Raw genomic sequence first — 24,443 nt, 5'->3', positions numbered from 1 at the left:
TGAGTTTGGAAAGTGAATAGCAATTTTTCACAGGCTGGATTCTTGAGTCCTTGTGATACCTTTAAAAAGCAACCAGTCTTCTTTTTGATTCTTCTAGGTAAGCAAGATAAAATAGTAATGACCGTACTTTTTCCAGCCATTTCTTCCTGAATGTACATTGTGTCAAACTGTGAACTGTGGGGAATTCAGTACTCTGCTTTTGCTCCAAACTTTTGTTCAAATCGTAGCTTACTTCTTGTCTCTTGTGAAGTCAGTTTTCATTAATTATGGCCTGCCTTGCAGTTGATGATACTGTCTGCTTTTAGAGTGTCTCCCCTGGTCTCTTCTACATTTGTCCCCAGGATGCCCAGAGAGGCTTTTGAAAATGTATCGGGTGACCCTTTGATCAATCTGAGACACGATCAAAGTTTCTCCCCATAATCTGTTGCTTAGTCCCCTCATGTCCCCCAAGTTCAGACTTGAAAGTACTTTCCTTTGAGACAGTCATCAAAACCTAATGATATGCCATTGCTAGTCCTTCGCCAAGCATAATAATTCCTATCTCCTGCTGGGGGGCTTTGTTCAGTATTGGAACAGAAAATGACACACAGGGTAAACAGACTCTGCAATGATAGGGGAGTTTGCAGCCTCCTGGAGTTACAGGAAGAGCTCTCAATAATGAAGTAGTAGTACAATAAACACCACCTGCCCAGATCATCATACCTGTATTTTTTTGTGAAGTAGTTTGAGTTATTAATTCTTATTTTCAGAAAAATAATGCACCTACATATTAATTGTCTGTCCATTGTAGTAACCTTTGCTAATGTGGAATTTTGGTGGGAGATGGTTTGACTGTGACTGTGAGGAAAAATGGTTTTGAAGAGTGAGGCAGAAGGAATCTGGGTTCATTTTTAGATGACTGCCAAATAGTCCCTTTTGCATTTTTCAAAATTACATGGTGTTCTGGTAGGCTTTTTTTCCAGAAACAGCTGAATTTCTTTTGTGGTACTTGAATACAAAGTGCAATGCTGGAATTAAACCACACACATCATTGTAATTACTTTTGATAGGAGGCAACATGTTGGTATGCAGGGTGCCTTTGATATTTTTTGGAACACTGAATAATTTGCTATATGCCTTTTTGTTTTAACATACTAAAAATACAGATTACTTCAGAAGGACCACCTTTACTGGTACCTTAAAGTGTGCATCATGTTACAGGTTTAATTAGGGCTATATAGTTTTGTCCAGAGTGCAAGTTTCTTTGGCAGCATGGCCTATGGTTGCTAGTGTTTGGAAAGACCAAAACACCTGTGAGACCAAAAATGTTAGCCAGCCAAGTTTGCCAACAGAAGACAAGGCAGGTATTGTGAGAGATACCCTAGAGCAAAGATGTGGATGAAAACGGTGTATCACCAGTGTGGTTGTTAGTCTGTCTTCTTCCTGCAGCTGGGAGGACTCTGCCCAGACAGGGATCCTGACCTTGGAAGGCTCCACCTAGGTCCTTGTCTTAACTTGCTGTGGTTGTGTCTGTCATGTTCCTGACAAAGGAAATCAATGGATGAGATGCAACCTAACATTTGGAGTGCTTGCTCAGGGAGGCTGTCAGGCACTATGGGGAGATGTGGCTTGCCATGGGAGCTGAAAACACAAGTTTTTCATTAACAGGCAACATGCAGAGGCATGAGTGTTTGGTCAGCTGAAGAGGAGTTGATGTCAATAGGCAGAACTGGCTTCTCTACAGAGAGAAAATAGTTTTTGCATCACACATGGTTGCCATGAGCCAAAGCCTCCTGTTTTGTTGTTGTTGCAGAAAATCTGTGTGCAAGAGAGTGTAGTTTTACCAGGTTTATTCCTCAGCCTACTGAGGGCTGGCTGGCAGTTGGGGTGAAATATCTTTTTACAGAATTTGCCATCTGTGTCCTTGTGGCATCTGTTGTCTTAGGGATCTCTCGGTAGGTTTTTGGAGTGACTACTAATGTGCAGTTATATATAACTCTGTTTTTGTATAAAATTTCATGTGAATATCAGTAATGCATATAAAAAGAATAAATAGACTGGGCAAGCAATGAGGCAGATGGCTTAAAGTAAATAAGAGATAACCTTTAACCTCTGATGGTAAAAGTGGTTTTGAATTCTCAAAACTTAACTCAAGTGCTGAACATAAATCTTAAAATTATTGGTAAGGAAGGCTAAGTAATAAGGCCACCTATTAAATTTTAAACTGTAATTTCACTTCATATTTATTCTGTCTAGAACCTTCCAAAATTAATTTAAGATTTATTAGGCTAAACTATGATGTCACCTTAGAACCTAAGCAAAACTGAAAGCCCGATTAAAGAAAATGTAAAAAACCAGTTAAAAGGTAGAATGGGTGATATTGGCAAAGAGCTTTTAAAAAAAACAATTCTGGGTGGCAGATGAGAGAGTAAAATTTATGGTGCTAATCAATAAGATGCTAAAAAGAACTCAGTGGGAGAAAAAGCCTGTATATCTGACTATCTGAGAAAGGGAGGTTATTAGAAAAGTAAAAGCCATATAAAAGTGTGAAAAGCAGAATACAGCGTAAGTTTTAACGAGCCAAAAGTAAAACTGTGGAAGTTTCAAGCAGCTTAGAAACCAAACCCAGCAATAATAATTAAAAACAATGCATCAAAAAGAGGAAGGCTGCCAGATATATGCTGGAACTGGAACATAGCTAAGTGTGATGATTCAAAAGACATTATGTAGTTATCCAAGAGACTGAACCAAGGATACAAACAAACCATCCTGATGCAAAAAAGATTTGGCAGTAAAGGACCAAGCCCTTTAAAACTTTATTAAGATAATAAAAAGTAGAAATCATTATGTGACTAGAGGTAATTACTAAAAGAATGCAAGAATTCAGAACAAAAAAGACTAGAAATGCTGAGTTGAGAATTGCAAGTAGAGAAGGAAATAGAATTCCATAATTACTCAAGAAGCAAGAGGACAGTGGGAGAAAGAGCAACAGTAAATGTCAGAGAAAGCAGTGATGTTCTATTCTGCCTCAACATTTTTGAACAATAAGTGAATTTTGATTAGGTAAGTAACACATGCAGTTTTTGAGATGGATTAAAACAGTAGTGAGATTACAGAATAAAACAGAATAACTAGAATAGATTTTCAGAATATTTAAGCTTGTCAGAACAGTCAGTGACTTGGAGGAATTATCACTCACGAACTCATGAAAAAGTAGTAGTGTTATGATAACTGCTCTTATGAAGGGAGAAGAACTTGGGAACTGTAGACTAATTGTTCAGATTTTGTCACTCAACAAGTAATAGCAGCAATTATTAAGCAGCTCATAAGTACCTTGAGAACAGTCAAGTGAGCAAAATAACCCCAGCCTTAGATGGAAAAAATCCACTTTCTTCCTAAGACATTGATTGATCTTGGAAACAGGATGTAAGTAATTGATAGCATAACTCTGTGCTTAACAAGCTTTCTAACTCTTGCAAATCATAATTGTACAACCAAACTGTAGATTTGTTGCTGAGTCAACACACAGAAAACATGGTGACAAATCAGGTGAAAGCTTAGTTTCAGACAGGGACATTTTAAGTGGACATCACCAGGAATCTGTCCAGATTGGAGACAGGAACTATGAGGAAAGTAAGGAAATCCAGTATTGGGCTAGCAAATATGATATGAGCACACATGAAAGGTATTGAAAATCTTTATGAAAAAATTATTTGGAATTGAGGCTGTGATTATTTGTTTCTTATTAATGAGAAAATAGTAGGAGGGGGAAAATTATATAATTTATAGCAAGTGTGACTATGGGTAGTATCTAATCTTTTAAAGTATTGTTAATTTTTTCCCTCATTTGTTGAAGAGAGAAGCAGATACCCAGTATGTCTCACATCTCTCGTAGGCAGTTTTAAAGAAACCACTGTTGTAGATCTCATAAGAGACATAAGTTTCATAGTAAAGCCAGAGAGCCTTCGTAGAGGATGGCTTTTCCACTTTTCCCTCTGCAGTTACTTGAAAGGTGCTGATGTTGCTCATATTGCACTTTTTTGAGTTTTGAAGAGAGATTAAGTCATATGTTATTACTCAACCTCTTGAAGTTTGTGTAACCCCTTCAAGGTAATTTTTTACCTTGCCATGTTGGAAACTAAAGTTGTTTTTACAGAGTGCAAGTCCCTGGATTAGTTTTCATATGAGCCTTTTTAAAAGTATACTGTAAAATCAAGTTGAAGAGTCTGGGTCTGAGGAAAAGATTAATAAAGGAGTGCACAGTGAACTCTGGGGAAGTGATAGTTCTATAAATAATTAATAGCTAAAAGCCATTTCAAGAAGATTGGTGCCCTGCTGAGGTCAGTATTAAAGTAGATGCTGGGACTTTCAAAAGCTCTTAAAGTCACCTTTCAAGGTTTGTTTAGGTTTCGTCTTTGTGGAGTTGAGTTCATTTTATGATAAAGAAAATGCTGATAGCAAATACTGTGAAGATTTGTTTTCCAGTGGTTATATGACACTATTCACTGGGCAACTATCTACAGTAGTAGAGTGTTTACAGATATCATAAGATATGAAGCACTTTTAAGGAAATTCTTTTTCCAAGTGTTAGCCCCATGAAACTCAAACATACTTTAGTGATATCATTTGCCATATTTACCATGTGGTAGACCATTCTAAGGAGCAGTGCAAGAAGTAGTTGCATACGTCTCCTGTTAAAATTCTGAATATACTTAGATGTATTGTACATATGTATGAAAGCACAGATAGCTTCATCTAGTTTGATATAGTTCTGTTTTCATGGCTCACATGTTCTTTTTCCCCCCTGAGATTGCATTACTGGAGCTATATTTGACAGTGATAGATACAGCTGAATACCTCATTGCCATAAGCACAGCCTAGAGAGTCTGAAATGAAATTCTGTTCAAGCGCCATGGGGGACTGTCCTTTCTATGAAAAGTCAAAACAGAAAAGAACAAGACAGAGGAACTATTAGCACCCTTGCTTTTCAGGAGGTGGCTGAGATGAGGTGAATGTAATTTCTTTAAATTCACACTTCACTTATGGCAGGATGAAGTGCATCATCCTAAGGAATAGAGTCATGATCCCTTAAATCCATTTCTAAAATTACTCTAGCAAAAGTAAATAAACAGTAAACATGTAGTGGTTTCATCCTCCAGTGTTGGTTCAGATACTTTACTTGATTAAGTTGTACTTGCAAATATATTTTGCAGTTACCATGTTGCTTAAGGGGTTTCTTGGTTTTGTAAGGGCTTATTTTAAGCAGTGTTCATGATGTTTATTTTAAAATAATAGGTCAATACTTAAAATTAGGTTTAATTGGAAAAGACTAGCTGTAATGTTTACAAGTAACACTGTCTCTTAACTTGTCCAAATAAGATCTGTTAAAGGACACAATAAAGAATCCATTTTCATATATCTGTGTCTTTTAAAGATGTGAAGCAATGCAAATAATAAGTACAGATTTTTGATGTCAGTATTCTTTGTTATGACCCACATCTCCTTCCCTCAGTCCATTTCTGGGGAGGAGAGAGCAGGGTATAGAGTAAATAGTTCTAAATGATTTTGCTATAAGCAGCTCAAATTCATGAATAGTTTATAAATAAAAATGAAATATTTTTCTTTAAGTAATTCAAAGACCATATGGTACGTATCTAGAATCACCTAAGTGGTTAATTGAATGTTAAATTCCTTTCCTCTTCCTTAGTGTAAACAACTGCAAAAATATTTACATTTCCTGCCTTGCTAGATTTATTTATCATTTTATAATAAAAACACGGAAGTGTTATAAATTGAAATGTTAATCTCTTGCTTGACTCACTTTCTGAAATGTCAGCAGTGTCTCTGGTTTGGTTTACTTTGTGTTCTCTCCATTCCTAACACAGAATTGCAGAGCACTGGAAAACTGAAGAGTATTGATATTAGGTGAGTTAGAGATGCAGCATGAGATGAGGTTTCTTGAAATTAGTTTTCTGTTATTCTAAGCAAGATTAGAAACTGCGGGAAAGAAAGTGGTTCTTTATTGTATTTTATTATTATTGTGAAACTCCAGAAGAATGATGATGTAATTCTATAAAACTTAGAGGGATTGAGGTCAAAAATCCAGAATGTAAGTTGACTGAGCAAGCCGCTGCTTACGTGAGGAGAGAATTGTTTCTGCAGTCAGGGAGTGCTACAGCTTTTCTCCAAAGGTAGCTGCTGGCACAAACAGTTTGCAAACTTTGCACTCTGATACTCATTAAACTATTTCAAAGTGCTGGCCAAAGTGTGCTTGTCTGCCTGGCAGAGCAGCATTGTCCTGGAATCCCGCTGGCACTGATAAAGCTCGGCCTCAGCAGAGGGAAATAGCCTGTGCTGATTCCCATGCTAACTGCCCTTCTCTCCTGGCTCCAAGGAACCAGAGCCTGCAGCTTCCCCTTGACCCCCCCCCCAGTTATCCACCCCTGCTGATAGCTAAATTCAAGGGCATTAGGAGCAATAGTGTCACGTGAGTGCCAGACTCAAGGAGTTCTCCGCTCAGTAGCCCCTGAAGGAGGTAAGTTAGCTACTCCTTTGTTGGGTTTCCTGTCAGAATAAGATTTTAATTAAGAAGGGTGAGGGCACCAGATATCATCTCCATCAAATATTGTTCTTCATGGAAACAATTCAACAACTTGCTCATTGATGTAATTACTGTAGCACACTTTTTGTAATTAGAAGTCTTAAATGACACAAGTACTTCCCTTAATTTAGTATTGGGTCTTTTCAGGTTCTCACTTGTGTTTTTTGTCTTAAGATGCAAAGCAAAATGGACATAAATGTACTTTAAAGTGCCTAAAGTCACAGCAGAAACTGTTGGAAGAACGTTTTGATAAGTCCAAGCAATAGTCAAGAATTTCTGTAGGATTTCTTTTCAGAAGATGTAGTAGGATTTTGTAGCACTGATTGCTGATGAAATTAGTGGAACCCTCCAGAACCATGTTTACCCACTCAAGCAAAAGCTAGCTTAGTATATATTAAGATACCTACAGATTTTCTTTCAATTTTGTCTTTTTACCATCACATATAAATTTTTGTATCAGATAATTTTTGTGACAATATTAACAGTCCTAATTTAAAATTCAAATAATTGAATCCTAAAGTAATGTAACCTGCAAAATAGTTTAGTTTAACTGATCCTACCAGATTGTTAAAATGAATGAAGGGGCTTAACTTTTGAATAGAAGATGGAAGGTGTAGTAAACTATTCAGATTTCTCCTAAAGCAGTAATCCTGTCCTTTCAAAAGATAACAGGATAAATATTTCTGTCCTCTACTATAAAGGAGGCCTATGTGACTAGTTTGGGCAAGACACATAGTTTAAGGTAGCTAGAGTAAAATGAACCGAGTCTTACCCTAAGAATGTATTCTACAAGGACTTTAAAAAAAGTCTTGATAAGGTGTGAGAATACAAAAGTATCAGTAATGTATTTTTGTTTTCACATGATGGGGTGGAAAGCCATTGCACATGGAATTTTGGAAGTGCTTCAGACATGGTTATAAGAAAAGATGGATAATGTTGGTGGAAAAAAGTCTGTTTAATAACAGCAGTGGAACAGTCACACACCTTTATTGCAGTCTGTTGTGCTGAATAAAAAGCAGGCATGAACATGACCTGTGGATGGCATATTATCATAACCCATGGGCTATGCTGTAAAATGCACTGTTTTATAAACTCCTGGAATGGGTTCATGGAACTTTTTGAAGTAAGCAATTACTCAGAGTCTTCATTAACTTTCTAGCTGCTTACCAAAAATATAACATTTAATAAGGAGACTGCCCTAGTTCTACATGTCTAGCCTTTACCCTGTCCAAAAGGGAATTTGATATGCCTTTTGTTTTAAATGAAGAAATATCTCCTTGTTGGAAATAACACAAGTAATCTTATAGCTGAATTTATTAACATGGAGAAATGGAGTTTTATGCTACAAGGTCAATCATTTAGTTTTAAATATTTGTGATAGTATTTTAGAATTTCTCTCTTTTTTGTGATAAATATTTTTAAATATTATTTGTGATAATCACCCCGGTAATGGGGGGTGTCTTTTTATTCATCATAGAAATTTATAATGGAGCAGTAGCCTATATGTTCTTGTGGGTTTTGAACATGTTATTGCCTAGGTCATAATCTCCTCTTTATGAAGTAGGAGGAGAGGAAGAGGTTTTTTTATGTGGGCAGGTAGCTTCTTGTGAATTAGGGTAGAGGATGCGTGTTTTAATGTTTAAATATATTTTTATATTGCTAAGTCCAGTCTTGAAAAGTTAATTGTTAGGACAGAATAGAATCAGAAAATGTACTTGAATAATGTAATGGTTTCTGGGTAATATGGAAGATTGGGAGTTCCTGATCAGAAACTTTGTGTGAGGACTTGGACAGAAGTAGTGACAGAAAGTGATGACATGCTAGAGTTATTCATGCTCTAGAGTGGGGAAAATCTGTACTGATTAAAAAAAAAAATAAATACAGGCTTCTAATTTCAGTAAGGAATAGCACTGTTTGTTATTGGTTTTCCTTTACTGCTGTTTGCAGTAGGAAAACAATCTTAGTTTCAGTTTGACTCATCCTCCATTTCTGTTTCTTGTTTTAGATACTGTTCTGTTCTGAATGAATTTTTGAAATTTCCACTTCATCATATTTGCAAGCCTCCCCAGATGTAGAGAGGGAGATGAGCAATGTCAATTCTTGGTCTTTCTGTACTTATGAAAGGAAACAATGTGACATTCATTAGTAAAGCTTAGCAAAGACAAGGTCGAACAAAATTGAGCAGAGGGTACTGAGGCTGTTTTAGGTGCAGACTTCAAAATCAAGCTTTTGGTCTTGGACAGATTGCTGAGAAGTTGTTCTTTCTCCTTGCTTAATTGTGATACAGAGTTTCAACAAACCAAATAAATTGGGTAGTTGATCAACCTGGAAGTGCAGATAAGCTGGTTTAGGTGCAGACCATTAAAGCCAAGAGCATTTGAGGAAACAGTGTAATCTGAGGTTTCATGTAAGACATACTGTCTTAGTTACAGTTTATATGATTATTAAAGTAATTCCTTTCTGATGGGAGAGGTAGAAATATCCTTCAGTATGCCAAACACCTGGAAATTATTTTTGTTTGTAGCCTAAAAACCATTTCTGAGTATATGAAACCAATTCATCAGTAAAGTTTCCCACATTCCAGACAGAGACAGTAGAAACGTCTAATCATAACTTTTAAAATTTATTATAAAAGAAACTGACTTGTTTTCCTGCTCAGTCTTCTAAAAATGTAGTCTCTCTGCTCTGTTTCAAAATGTGCTTTTGGTTTAATGATTATGGTTGTAATTTAGGGACTAGTTAGAAAAACTATAGCTATAAAGTATAAACATGGCAACCAAAATACCTTTCAAAGCAAAGCGGAGACTCTGTGTCTGAGCTGGATGTTGTAACACACTTGCATTACAATGAGATACAGTACAGTGCTTTACCTTAAAGACAAAAAAAGTTAATAATTTTTAAGAATTTGTACCATGCATCAAGACCCATATGAAAATTGAAGGCTGGAGATGTTTTTTCATGTCATTTAACCTTGCTGCTCCTACTTTAGTTGTGTAGGTCACCAGTACAGGCTCAGTTGCTCACTCATGGCAAATTGCATTTGTTTTGGGCACCTGTCTTAGGGTGGAGGTAACCATCTTGTCAAAAGTAACTTTTGAATGGCTGAACTACAGCTAACTTTGAGAACTTTATTTGTAGCTGTTGCTCAGGAAAGGTAGCGTAGCTAGCAACTTGTTTCCCATCAGCTGTTAGAAGTAGTTTAGATTATGAAGCTCTGTTTGTTCCCTTTTTTTTAAGGAAAAAAGATTAAATACTTTTTCCACCCTTTCAGTTGGTCTTTTTTTAAGAATACATGTACATCTTTTTGAGTAATGGAGAGAGTAAGATAATAATCAAGACTTTCTTGAATAAAGAAGCATAGTTTATTTCAGCTGTAAAAAAGAAGGAATTTGTTAATTACAGTGTGCAAAAGAATCACAAAGACAAAAAGTTTTAGAAAATTACATATGTCCTTTCACTTTTTTGTTTGGCTTCATCAGAATTTCAGCCATTGACTGTAGGATAAGAACAAGCATCTGAGAGCCCATGGATTTAAATTTAAAACATCTGTTATACTACATTACTGTTTATCTTTTGGTTCCTCTTTGAAACTCTGTTTTTTATGGTACCTGCAAAAATCATGACAGCAGACATGTCACAAGAATGTTAAGAGTTTTGACTTTGGATAAGAAGGCAAACAAGATAGGGCACTTGTTTTCTCTGTGGAGTTTCCTCAGAGCCAAAGGGCAAAGGAAGTTTCATTCTCCTTCTCTTCTACAGTCATGCATTCTCATTTCAATCTGTTGGGAAACAGCATTTCAGTTTGGACCTACTTGCTTTACACGTCACACTGGAGAGGTGATGAAATCTTCATCCCTGGAGACTTTAGACAGGGCCCTGAGAAATCTCTTCAAAGCTGGCTTTGCTTTGAGTGAGAGTTGGACCAGATGACTTTTGGAGGTCTGTCACAATTTAAATTATTCTTTTGCAGTCAGGGATATAAAAAGAAAAAAGTATTTTGATTTCTGTGAAGATAAATCTGATAGTTCTGATTTTTCTTTGCTAAGAAAACATAAGGAAACAGTCAATTCTAAAAAGCACTAAAAAACGTCTGTCATCACTTGAATGAGTCACTATGCAAAGTAGCAATCCATAACTGAACAGCAACATAACTGTGGATTATAATCTGCTATATATACACACATTTAAAAATGTGCAGACAAATCTGTGAATTATGACATTGCATGTGAATGGAATTTGTGTACCTCTAAGATGGTTGCCACATGGAAAGCTGTATTTTTTTTAATAGTGTTAAGCACAAATCACTATTACCATTTTGTTTCTGACAAAAGCTATAAATTGAACTTTTCTGAGTGTGATACTGCACATACCCACATGGAAAATTATAAAATACTGTGTTACTTGTAGCAAGGTAATTGTGGGTTTTGTTCAAGACCAGTAGAACTACCCAGCTATTATCAAACACAAGTAATTTATTTTACTGCCTTAATTTCTCCTGCTCTGATCCTGTTTATATATAGTTTCAATCCTGATGATCAGCGTATTGGACGTACACCATTTAGATTGAAAAATGCTTCTTCTGATAAAGGATTGCTCATTCTGGGATTTATTTCTGGTGGATTTTTTTTTTTCTTTTTTTCTTCTTTTGTTTGTCATTAATAGGATCAGATTTCTTCCATCATACATAAGAAAATGTTGAACAACATAAAGAATTTAAAAGATAATATGGGGTTTGGGTTCTTTTTCGTTTTACAGGCCTGGCAGCTGCGATTCAGTCACCTTGTGGGTTATGGTGCCAAATACTACTCCTACCTCATGTCCAGGGCTGTTGCCTCTATGGTGTGGAAACAATGCTTTGCTCAGAACCCATTTGATAGGTAAAAACACAGAAATGTTAAATAGAATGAAATGCTCATTGCTTCTGGAAAACATGAAACAAATTAGGTTGGTGTGTTTCTTGACACAAATTAGTTCTTAGTGTTTTTCTTGATTTTAAGAGGACTACAAAGCAGGAAATAACCACAGATATATGTGTGTGTGTGTGTGTGTGTGTACATATATATATATATACACACACACACACTTTGGGACATGTTCATTTGTGCAAAAAAAAAGTTGTGTCAATGTTTTAAAATACAGGTGTGTCAGTTGGGAGACACTGAAATCCCTGTTTAGATGTAATTAGAGAGCTTGAAATTCATAGATGGCTAATAGCTTGTAATTTTCTATTGAAATCAAAGCAGCTGTGGGTATTAAATAAGCTTCATGTCACCAACATCAAAGCTCAGTAGAGTTATCCTACTCATTTTGCTTTGTGAAATTAAAAAAGCAAATTGTGAGGTCACAAATTATAAGCATTCTTATACCTTTGCTGAATGTTCACAACATTGTAACAGAGCAACTTTTCCCTTTGGCACAATGAAGCCCGAAATGTTGTTCGCAAATTAACTTCTATTAACACAAACACACACTCCTATGAATAAAATTTGTCTAGTTCAGTTCCGCATTGTGGGATTTTAAATGTAATTTGAATTTGAGGAGCTAACGTGGCATCAGCCATTGTTTAAGGGTGGAAAATTTCATTTGGTCTCTGTCTGTGAGTTCTGTAGAGATCCTAGAAGCAAACCTGAATGAAAGCTGGACAGGTTGTGTTTGCAGATGGCTCTAACACCTGTGTTTCTTCAGGGCAATGGGGGAGCGCTATCGTAGAGAGATGCTGGCACACGGCGGTGGAAAGGAGCCCATGCTGATGGTGCAAGGTAGGAAATCAGTTATAACTGTTACATTCCCCTGCAAAAGGAAGGAACTTCAACTTAACTGCATTTCCCAACTGGGTCTTTTTACTTTAATTATGATGTTCACTGGATTTATGAAAGAAAAATTTTAGTGGACTGGTCATCACCTTTGTATCATGGTCGGTAGAACTCCGTATGTATGTGGAGTACACACAGAGAGCTGGGCTGAAGTGTTGGAAAGGTTTGTATTACAAGGCTGTCTAAAGAATTCAGAATAAACTTGAAGGAAGATAGATTACATAATTTCTTGCATACAATAAAGTAGTAACTTTTCCATACATGGAATTCATAAAATTTCAGGTTATTTTTTATAGGAGAAGTTGAACTTGTTTTGGCTGCATTATTTCAGTGTCATCAAAATACCTTTGGCTGTATCAGTACTTTGAGTGTACATTTTCATGAAATGCAGCTCTAACAACTGTAACAAAGAAACACAATTAATTATTCATCTGACCACCATATTTGCCTTTTGAATCTGGAAAATAACTTTCGAAAATCATTCATACCCATAGCAAAAATACTGTGTGTTCACATTGCAAAAAAATAATGCCAGGAAAATGAAACAAGTTTGAGAAACTGCTGACTTTATGTCAAATCTCTGAAATCAGGGTAAAGACTTTCCTGTGTAATGTTGCAGAATTCAAACCAAACATTACTTTTGCTGTTCCTAAGGTGAGCACTTGCTAAGTCCTGGCACATCTTTCAACTTTCTCTGAAATTCTTAGTATTAAGAATGAGTGTGAATTCACTGGCATTTGTAAACTCCATTTTAGCAGACTGGAACTTCTGGGACTTTTTTTTCTACTGATAAGGAAGACAGTGGTAAAGTGTCTGTATTTCATCATGAGATTGGCACAGTTTCATGACTAGAACATTTCAGTTCTTTGACCCATCTGTTTATATTTGAGGCTATGACCTCTGCTCTCCTTAGACTCATCATATATTAAGCATATATTCTTTAGGTTGTCTATCTACGTTTCTGATCTACAGGGTTACATTTAATTCAATATGACTTCCCAAACTTACTTCTCTTTACTGTTCTTGAAGAGTTTGTGTTTGTAACCTTGAAAAACTGTAGCCCAGAACTGTGAATTTGCAAAACAGGAATATGTATCTTTACAAGCATATCCAATTTTTACATTGTAAGTCATATGGTGGAGAAAGAGAAAATGTTTTTAAACACCAGATATGCTAATGATCTCTTTCTGGGATATATTCCTTATTTTACTGAACATGGAATTTTCCTGGAATGTCCTAGAAACTATGTTGAAGTTGCTGGCAGTGTGCTTCTGTGAATCAAGTACTATTTGAATGAAGTTTCAAAATTCATCTGTGGATGGTCTTATAGAAAATCTATGGAAGTAAAACTGGCTTTCCCCCTTGCATGTGATAGGATCTTATGGGAGACAGTGTTAAAGGGCTCACTGAGGTCCAAAGGAGGTGATGTGCACTGTTCTTCCCTTTTCTGCCAGGCCAGTTATTTCATCATATCAAGTTATTTAAGCATGTCTTGCCTTTGGTGAATCCATGGTGACTATTCCTGATTTTTTTACTGTTCATGAGTCTGAGAACGGTTTCCAGGATTAGCTGGTCCAGACCCTTCCTAGGGACTGAGGTGAGACTGACCAGCCTCTGTTGCTTGGGTTCTGCTGCTGGCTCTTCCTGAAGATAGACATGACTTTTGCTTTTTTGCAGTCTTATGGTACCTCTCCTGTTTTACTAGATTACTGACAGTTGCCTAGCAATGCCATCTGCCAGCTCCCTTAGTGCTCAGGGGTGCATCCTGCCAGGGCCCATGGGCTTGTTTATGCCCAGTTCTATTAAGTGTACCATGATCTGATCCTCTTCCATTAAAGATACAACTTCCTTGCTTCAGATTATCTCCCTGGCCACTTTTGTGTTCTGAATTTCACTTTTACACTCTTTATTCAGAAATCCTAACTGGTATTCAAGATCATAAAAATAACCAGTGTTCATCAGCAGATTCTTTGTCTGTGCTTATCATGATGTTCATTTGTAGAGAGTAAAAGTGGTTAAGTAAAAAACTTAATAAATGTGCTTGAACGACTCCCTGAAGAATGAAATCAGGGTGACTCAGGTGTTCTGACAAGATAATAACTTGAATGCTGATTTGGGATTATTGGAAGCTAAATCATAGAACATACCTGATGAAAAAAGTTATATTTGTACTTGATTGGTCTGTATTTCTTACAAAAAATGAGAATTTATGGAGAAAAGTTGGAACAATTCAATTTTTGTTTAGGTTCAATGAGCTTCTGATTCCTCTTGCTGCTTTATTTTCATTATCAATATTCCAGACTACTTGATTTCCATCTCCTGTTGGTTTCATCAGTTGCAAAACTGTACTCCCATTGCAAATAACAAAACATATCTGATTGAAAACAGATTCCACTTTAAAGCTTGTTGATTTTACTCCTCTTCAGAGAAACAGTCCAGAATCTGTGCTCACTTGTGCCCTATTTCAAAAAGTTCTTTAGGTTGTTATTTCAGGTGTTTTTTTATAAGGGCTTGCACATGTCTGGCTTTCGGATGCACATCTGCAGCCTCACCCTTGAAGTGTTTCCATACCTCATTAGGAAGTTAGCCATGTTCATTGGCTGTTTGATAGCAGGATACTTCACGAGCACATTTCATTTATGCAGCTTTTTTGTTATGATTTTCTTCTCAGAAGCTATCTATTGTTTTTCCTTTGTGTTTGGATATGACCCTAGCTTTTCATCTTTCTCCAACATGATTCCATAGATGTGCTGATTAGGAAAGATAAAGGATCTGACCTGTGGAGTTGCTGACAAGGTTCCTGTTTGAACTAGTCTTTAATTAGGAAACACAATATACTTTTTGTTGTTGTTGTTGTTTACATTTGATTCTCTTGGTATTTGTTTCCTTTAAAAAAACTAAAATCATAGAGGTTTTTTGAGAACTTTTTAAACATTTTCTGAAGAGACCTTTTTTATCTTACCCCCTTGATAGTCAATGAAATAGAGAAACAGTCACTAATATGGATATCAGGAGCAATTGAAAATGGGTGGGCAGTGTTTTGTCTGAGAGCCCTATTTTCTTTTCATTTTTCCTTAGAGGAAAAAAATTGTTTTGAGAAGAACTTGATTCCTCTGTGATTTTGTGTTGATTACATGGCTCTTGCAGATTTTCTCCTTCCTAGAATTACATGGCATTAGGGATTCCAAATTCCTTTAAAGTTATATAACCCAGGTATCCCTTCCAGGTCCAGTTGTGTGCTGGTTGCAGGTCTGAACAAGATTCAGGTGTGCACCATTCCTCCCTCTCTCCCTTGGCACTCTCTGGCTGAAAAGAAACCCAGGTGCATAGGCAGAAAGTGAATTGCAGTGTGAAAACTACTGGGTTGGATGTTTTGGGAACTAAGAGCATGGAACATGTCCTGGAGTACACTTCCCCTGCAGCCTTGGTGCAGTCATGTTGTCCTTGGTGCTTCTGAAGAAGTCCTTGTGCGAAATGCGTGTGAGGTTGCGTTCTTGCTTTGTTGATGTCGTATTACATTGCAGACAGTCATACTCAGCTCTCAGCCTACATGGTAACCAAACCAACTGGATAAATAAACACCCATTTGCTCCAATGCTGTTTGAGAATTTGCTTTTCCATGCCTCAGACTCTACTTCATGGAGTAATTATAATTTGAAGAGGCTGCAAAAAATCTTCAGATAATCATTGTACATCTCTTTGAAAGTGTAAGAAATACACATAAATCCTAGAAGGTGATGTGAACGGCAACATATGTTAGCTCAAACTACATGGACCCAGAATAATTAGTGTTCCAGGGGGGCAGAGGCCAAATTTTGCCACAGGCTTTATTCTTCTTTCAATTTTCAGTGATTGTAGGTTATAGCTAACCATCTCTCAAAAGGGTGTGGTTAACCACAGTGCTGTAATGTGAAAGAAACTTCAAAGCGGCGAAGATAAGCTATGCAGTTGCCTTAGGCTTGGGAGAGACTGAGCTGTAATAGGAGTTGGGCTGAACGTATTAAAATACACTCCTAAATTTGAAAACTGCAACCATCAGACCTTGTGGACATCTTACTAAATCATTTAGACTGAAGTGCTGAGTACTTACAATATATCAAAGCTGATCTTGCTTTGATATATTTTAAAGGGTTTTGAAGAGAGACATGACCACTCGTTAGCACATCAGTGTAGAGTAAGAGGTTAAAACACAGAAATACCATCATTGCCTGTTTCTTTTGGAACTGTCTTACTCTAAAATCCGTAGTTATTTATTTAATGAGGGCATGATCATTTCACTACAGTGGGAGTTCTTTAGCAATGACCTCAGTTACTCTCCATCCTTTCTTTGCAAAAGTGAAATCTGTTGGCTTCGGCTTTTGATATCAGTGTTGAGAAAATAGGAGTGCAATAAACCACTAATGCAAGAAATCTGAAATCTGTTTTTGTTATCAAAAGCTGGAACTACTGGATTGGAGGTCAGTTGACATCACCATTGCCAGAATGATTTTGGAATCTCCTACATATTTAAAGCAAACTTGGTTTTAATAAATAAATACAATTTGTAACAAGTTTCGAGTGATACTTGATAAGACTCTATTCAGCTGCCCTAAAATACATCCAAGTATTCTGTAATTAATTATATTTCTCTTACTCATTTTGTAATATTGAGGGTGGGAATGTTTTTGTTACGATTTGCCATTTTTATGTAAGAGGGGAAATTATATCTTCTTGAAGATAATCCCAGCTTCAGTTTCTTCTGCCTATCATTATACCATTGGCTCTTGTTTTTTTCCAATGTATTGATAATTGGCAGAGTAATTGTTAGTGTGTCAAAGAATTGGCTGAACATCATCCAGACTAGCTGGTTTTTATTATAAAGTCAGTAAAAGAAAGGGAGTTTTGTATAATGGGGCTCGAGGAGTGATGGTTATGTCTGTTATGGTCATCTTTATGTAACATCTGTGCAGTATTTTAGTCATCTCTCCATTCTGATATCTGGTGAAAAAGGAATGACTGTACATGTTCCAGTGGGCTGCCATCCGTCACCTTCTTAAGGCACTCTCTCCTCTTCTGTGAAAACTGCAAGAAGATATGAGTCTAACTGGAATTTTTCCAAGGCTGCTAGGGAGCAAATATGCGTGTTCCCCAGCCAGGAACCCGAGAGAGGGAGTCTGCAAGAGGCCACGGCTCTCCGGGGAGCTCAGATCAGTAGCTGGGTATCTGCACACATCTGTTTCTCAGCCCAGCACACAGCAAGCCATTTTTCACTGTGAACTACAAGTAACTCCACTGTGATTTTTCTAACATTAGAGTAGGTGACAAGTTTACCAAGAACTTGGAAATATTAATTCTGTTCTCTTTCATTTTGAAAATAGCTTGATGCAAACTTCATTTAACAGCATTTCAGTCAATCTATATATAGTGTGAGATTTGTTTTCCTTTTAGTGCTTGCTATTAATCTACTGAGCCTGGCAGTTTGTGTTGACGCTTGTAACATGTTTTTAAATCAGATTGAAATGGAATTCTGTAAGGTCTTAGCAAGGAAATTCTTTTTGGTTGCTCACATCAATGTGCTTTGAGCTGATCTGTTTCCTGATGGGTTTTGAATCATTGTGTTATAGTAAAAGATTATAGTCTTTTAGCAGCATGCAATTATAATTTCCACCAAAAGCAAATATTGTTGAGGATGTGAAAAAATATAAATTTATGTTCAGTAGGTACACCGATCAGAAAGGGTAGAACAAGGTTATATTTACATTGGCAGATGCCAGAAAGATCACTTCAAAGAAATACAAAGATTAAATTTTACATTATTTGGCAGTTGTACTGTTGTTTTTGTTGGTGTTTTTTTTTCCTGGTACAAGTTATGCAGTAAATTTTCATGTGTAATCTTGAAAATGTTAGTAACAGTGAAAAGACCAACTGTATGTGATGTTAAGTACAAAGAAACATCTGAAAATAATATAAAGGATATATTCTCATGCCGTCTAAAAATTGGTATTTTGGAGAGGAAGGGGTGAAATTTTTAGTTTCTCTGTTTATAGAATTACCTGATGAAGTACTTGGGCATGATTCTAATTTGTGAGCTAATTTTCTTGTCTGTTATTGTGTAGCCAAGTGTTACAGCTAACACATACAGTAATTTAAATTCTTAAAAAAAGGTAAGTCCTAGTACTGTAAAAAAGCTAAACTCAAACTGCAGTATATTGAAAATGCTTTTGTTTATGTTTTGTGCCTTGTCAAAAATTTCAGCTATAGCTGTATTTTAAATGCTAAATTAAATGGTTCTAAGGTGTGTGTAATGCTTTGAGAAAATACATTTTTTTCTGGCTTGGTCAGAACTGAGACTTAGCAGATAAGGATTTATATACCTGCTCAATCACTAATTTGTTTCAGTCATTTAGGAATGACTGGGTCTGTGGTTACATTGCTTTAAAACAGATATAATTCCCTGCTTATATAGATCTTAATGACAAAAATCAGTTGCCAGCCTTGAAACCTGTCAATTCTGTGAAAATGTATAACAGGTATCTTGAAGAAATTAAATAATCCCTCTACACTATAATTGCACTTTTTTCTTGACAAAGAAATCTGATAGCTGTTTCTGTTGTATAGCAACATTCAAAGTTAGTTAGCAGTAAGTGCTATCACTGATGAAACTGTCCAGGTCACAGCATCCTGATGAAGAGTGTTTTGTCTTGTTTTTTTGTAGGTATGCTGCAGAAATCCCCTTCAGTTGAAGATTTTGTGGATGCCCTTGTTTCAGACTTAGACCATGACTTTGAAACATTTATCATGGACTCTTAACAACAGAACTGAATTCTTTTACGGAAGATCGCTTATATCTTCATAATTGTGGATAAAACATTGTTGTGACTGGTTTTGCTTTTTGGTGAACACTTTTAGAGTTTGACTGTTCATGTTGGTGGAACGGTAATAAATACTTTCATTGGATCACTTGGTTTCATTAATGAAATGGCTGTTTTCCATTGCATAGGAGTTTAAGCGTGGAATTTAGGAGAACAAATCCTCTAGCATGGTCTGTTAGAAAATTTGATCTTGTTGGAAGAGAGTAAATGGGAATTGAACTCATGTTCAGAGTGACTGGAGGGATTTGAAAGGTCTTTTGGTGCATGCATTGATTCACTATTAGGGTTTACCTCTTGATGTTATGGCCCTCTGCTCACACAAGTCTTTCTCATGTGGTCATGGATTTTCTTTAACTTTGTTTAACCATATTTTGTAGGAGTCCTGCATCAGGGAACAGCAAACTGTGTTTGAAACAAAGGGAAAATTGGAAAGAAAGAAACTAGGAGTTGTATTTGAGATAAGGAAGAGAAAGATGGAAGAAGTAAATATGTGTCCTACTGGTGTGTAAAGGAAAGTTTAGGTGAGAAGCAAAGAGATATGTTGCAACACATAAGAGAGACAAAGGAGTAAAATAGGTACCCTACAGATGATCTGGTCCCTGCATGTTTGTTCACATGGAGTTTCCTTTTTATGATGAGTGGACGAGTTTAAAGTACAAGAATTGTTTAAAGTACAAGAGGGTGGGTTTTGGAGGGGAAACAAAATAATTCAGAACAAAAGTGTTTCTTCAGGATAGACTGGAGCAGTTTGGTACGGTTGCATATGATATAGTGGATGATGAACAAAGGGAATGTTATCAGTGGGTTTTTCTTTTTCCCTCTAAGTAAATTATGAAATGGTATTTGAGGGTGTTTTGGGGAAAAAAAAACCAACCAAAATCAACCAAACAAACAAAAATAAAAAACCCAAAAACACAAACAAAAAAAACCCCAACCAGAACACCAAAAAAAACCCACCAAAAAAACTGGTGTTTTTTGCTGTAGGACTGGCCTTGTTTAGAGGTCCTCTGTAGGTTGTTATGAAACATAATGTAAGTGTCCTGCTCAGTGGAAATGCAGTGAAAGAAGCAAGAGAGGAAGTAAACCAAAGCTGAGAGATGAGGGCAAATAACTGAGAGAGAAGCAGGTAAAGGTTAAAAGAACTCAGCCAGAAAAAGTGAGTGTTTGAGAAGGGTTAAATAAGAGTGAGAGCTGATTGGATGATTTGCCCTCTTTTTAGCAAAATCTGTGCAAAAGGGTATTTTTTGGTATTTTGCCCAATTTTTTCACTGCCTGTTTTTGCAAGGTGGAAGTTGCCTTGTGTGAGTAGCACTGTCATTCTGGTAGAGCTGGGTTTAGACATTTTTAGATGCATTGGTTAAACTACAGTGGGTGCATTTTCAGACTTGTACCAAAACTAGGCTTATTTCTTGTGCCACTGCCTGACACCACTGAGTGGCTGCAGTTGGTCCCCGAGAGGAAAGAATGAATGGTTTTGCTTAGCAAACTAGGTGGCCATTTTGCTGTAAGTAAAGTCATTAAAAAACTCACAACGTAAGTGTCAGTTTAGGTGTGAGGAGAACCACATTGTGAAGATGGGAGAGTCTGTAAAGTATACAAAAGCTGATGAATGTAAATTTAACAGCCCATAGTGGGGTATTTAATGGAAGTGTATTTCAAAGGGAATTCAAGGGTGTTGCTAAGGGAGCCTCTCATTGTTTGTTGCCTGGGTTTTGTACTGGAACAAACTAGCGATTATGTTTATCTGGAGCTGGCACACGTTGAAAGATTCATTGTGACAAAAAGAACTGAGCAAACGGAAATCCTCGTGCTGACACGGCTCTGGAAGCAGTGCGGTAAAGAAAATAAAGCATCATAATTGGCGGAATAAGCAGAACATTTACAATTAAGAGATTGCCCCTACATTTTAATTTGAAAGAAATTCAAGCGATATTGGATTTAGTGTACAGATACCTCTTCAAACTATATGTAGTAGTCACATTGCTTTATGTTCATGGCTGCTATTACTTCGTTAATTCACCATCTCATTTGATACTTCTGCAAACAACAGTCTTTTCAAGGTTTTATCAAACAATATCTTCCTAATACGAAATCAGATGTCAGCAAAGAAAGGAAGAAAATCTTGCCTTTTGCCAGAGAGTGGTGGATTGCAGTATATTGCTCAGATTTATAACTCATGAGATATCTGACAAAGATGAGAGCTGGTAGAAGAATAAATACATCTCAGAATGACAGTTTCAGGTTCTTTTATGAAGAAACTCTGTTGACTCCACCGATTTTTTTTTTAAATGAAATAACCTTTGAGGATTGAACAGTAGACATGATTAAGCCTCCAGGGAACATATTATATACCACCACAACGAGGCTTACTACAGAAGGGGAAATATTATTCTAAATTTTTTCTCTTTTTTTGATAGTTTCTAAAAATGCTTCCAGCTGTTCAAATGTCTGATGCTTTTTCCTTTTCTTTTTTTTTTTTTTTTTTTTTTTTTGCTTTTCAAGAGACTTTTATTTTCCAGCAAATAATGTGTACTCTCAGTAACATGAGACCTCTCTTGTGACCAGCAGTGTAACTCTTCATAAATGTAAAAACCACTGTAATCCTTTTCCAGCATTCCATGCTTTCCCACTGGAGCTGCTGAACCAGCTATCCAAAAGTTTGGTTTATAACACTGTAACTCAGCATCATGCTTTTAATCTGAAATTTTACAATGTTTTGGATTTTGGCTGCTATGGAAAATAAGTAGTGAACATCTTCAGAAGAAATTATACCCTTATGCAATCCTGAAATAATAACACATAATTATAACACATCAGAAAAGCACAGGTGGATTACATTTGAAAGTCTGAGGTGTGAACTTTGCTGCTTTCATTTTTTTAATGTTTGATGTGATTATTTTTCTGATTCACTTAAGATAGACTGAAATATTGTGTAATAATTACTTTCAGGTGACATAAATACAGCTGGTGCTGGATGAAGTTCTCTAAACCTCAAAAAAGATAACAGGAGGAAAAGGCAGCAGTTAAGAAAGCAGGGAAGAGAAGGGAAATCAGACAGGGAAGAATTTAATATAGATTAGAAACCAGGCATGGTAATGGGTTGATATAGAAGCAAAAAAACCCTCTGAGTTAAAAGCTTGGGCAAAGAAAATAGGGCTTTCTTTGCACAGCAGTGAGTCTGAAATGGAAATTACAGCGCTGCCAGTAACAGAAAAGGCAGAGGTGTTCAAAAATGTTTCTGTTTTGTGTTCACTGGAATGCCAGATGGAAGAATTCATATCATATGCTGATAAAAGCTTTTCTGCAGATGTTAAATAGCTGCTTGTACAGCGAGTCAGAATCTAAATCATTGTGCAAAAAATAAAAAATGAATTTATATCAAAGTAAGAGACTACTATTATAGATGACACTAAGATGGAAATGTAGAGAAGAGATTATTGTAACAGCAATATTGATGGCTTAAAAAATATACATCTTAGTCTATCAGAAGATTAATGTAATGATGATACAGAAGCATAAATTCAAAAGATTGGACATTGATCTGAAAACAAGTGCTTAACAAGAGCTGGTAGCTGAAATTAGGCAAAGTTATGCCTGATTTCTAGTTTATATGTTGACAGCAGGGACAACATAAAGAGAAGAGCTGGGGTTGACTGATCAGCCCCAGAAATGTACATCAGAACTGGATTGTTTTCTGAAAAACCTGCCCAAATTCAGATGAATTCAGAGAAGCCATGTAGCCTCAGTTACAGCAGGGAAGATCCACCTTTTGTGGTCCAACAAGCTGTGAGTGAGGAGAGTGTCTTTAGAAGGAGGTTTTTCCACAAGGGTAGCAAGTCTGTGCTTGCTGGATAACTGTCCTGCTGGCAGCTTCCCCTTCTGTGGAGAGCTGGAAAAGCAGTGCCAGCCAAAGCACCTCCTCTGCTTGCTGTGAAGTGGGAGGCACTGTGTGTCTGCTATTTCAGATTGCTTCTGGGCAAAGTATTGGAGATTTTGTGTTCCCAGAGCCAGGGATTTATTTGTGTGCTCTTGGGAACAAGTTCAGATTGGCGCTTTGCCCCAGCAGGTTCGCAGTGTACCAAAAGGGGAGTATTACATTAAAATTAGAAAGAATTCAAGAGTGAAAGAACTTAAGAATTGAAGATGCACGATAGCAGAAGGCAAGCACGCAGATTTCCCTGGGAGAAGGACCGTGGGAGAACAGCTAGTGTGCTCGGGGAGGAGAGGGAAGGAGATAAAAGATAAGGAAGTATAAATCAGCACCAGTAGGGCTGTCTGTCGGCCCTTCTGATCTTCCCCGGGCTGAGATTTGTTTATTTTCAAGTCCTCTGCGGCTGCTCCTCAACAGCTGGCATGTGGAGCTGCACGGGTGTAGGAAATCATTACGACTTCTTGTTTGGAGGAAGTATCCAAAAAAATCTCTTGGGGACAAACTACTTAAACCAGAAGCAAAGTGGCAATACAGATCTGACAGGGTGACTGGTTGGTGCTCTGCTGCTGTGTAGATTTAAAAGCACAGAGGGAAGGGAGTGGGATGCCTCTTGCCAGCAGTTGCCAAAGAGCCAGTAGTTTTTAAGGCAGCTTATAAGTGGCTAAATCTTGCCATTCTGGCTGCATTCACTCTTTATGAGAAGAAACAGACGTCTTCAAAATGGAATATATCCTACCAGTCTAAGGATGAGGTTGAACCAGCTCTTTTATGTGCCTTTTCTTGCTCCAGTAACTAGAGAGAGAGAGCACAGATGGCTGGAATAAAAATGTCAGGAACTCTGATTTCTGTCCAGAATACCTCAAAGTACTGGACTTTTTTTTTTTTTAATGTTACAATTTTTCAATTATCAAATGCCACCATTGTTTGCTTTTGCTGACTGTCATACATGACTGAGTTAATGCATCATTGACAGCATCACGTAGTACAATACTAAAATAGACACAGAAGATGCTCTTAATTAATCTTCAGGATATCTTGGATTCTCTGAAATGCCTTTTGGTTGTTGTACCTCTGATTCCTTATGACCCTTTCACTTCACTCCTTATGCACCTCCAAACGCCCCCATCTCCACCTGCTCTTACAGCTGCACTAGGACAGGACCTAGAGGGTAGGAGGAGGCGAGGGATACTTTGGGCTGTGACTGACCCGGGGGTTGTGATCGTGTCAGAGGAAAAGCAAAATGGCAGCAGGTTCTTCCTACCCTGTCC

The 24,443-nt window shown here is 37.0% G+C and overlaps 1 protein-coding gene across 1 annotated transcript in view; it reads left to right on the top strand.

The window, feature by feature from the left end:
- The window catches only part of LOC119699262 (mitochondrial intermediate peptidase), a 66,508-nt gene extending 47,179 nt beyond the window's left edge, over positions 1-19,329 (top strand). The window contains exons 17-19 of the mRNA XM_038132511.1: positions 11,336-11,457; positions 12,266-12,339; positions 19,088-19,329. Of these exons, the coding sequence (XP_037988439.1) occupies positions 11,336-11,457; positions 12,266-12,339; positions 19,088-19,182 (291 nt within the window). The 3' untranslated portion in view covers positions 19,183-19,329. The remainder of the gene's footprint in view (positions 1-11,335; positions 11,458-12,265; positions 12,340-19,087) is intronic.
- Positions 19,330-24,443: the final 5,114 nt, after the last annotated feature.

This window comes from Motacilla alba, chromosome 1 (assembly GCF_015832195.1).
Source record: "Motacilla alba alba isolate MOTALB_02 chromosome 1, Motacilla_alba_V1.0_pri, whole genome shotgun sequence".
Classification (NCBI taxonomy): Eukaryota; Metazoa; Chordata; class Aves; order Passeriformes; family Motacillidae; genus Motacilla; species Motacilla alba.
The sequence above is the reverse complement of the archived record's forward strand: the minus strand, read 5'-3'. Positions and strand labels throughout refer to the sequence as shown.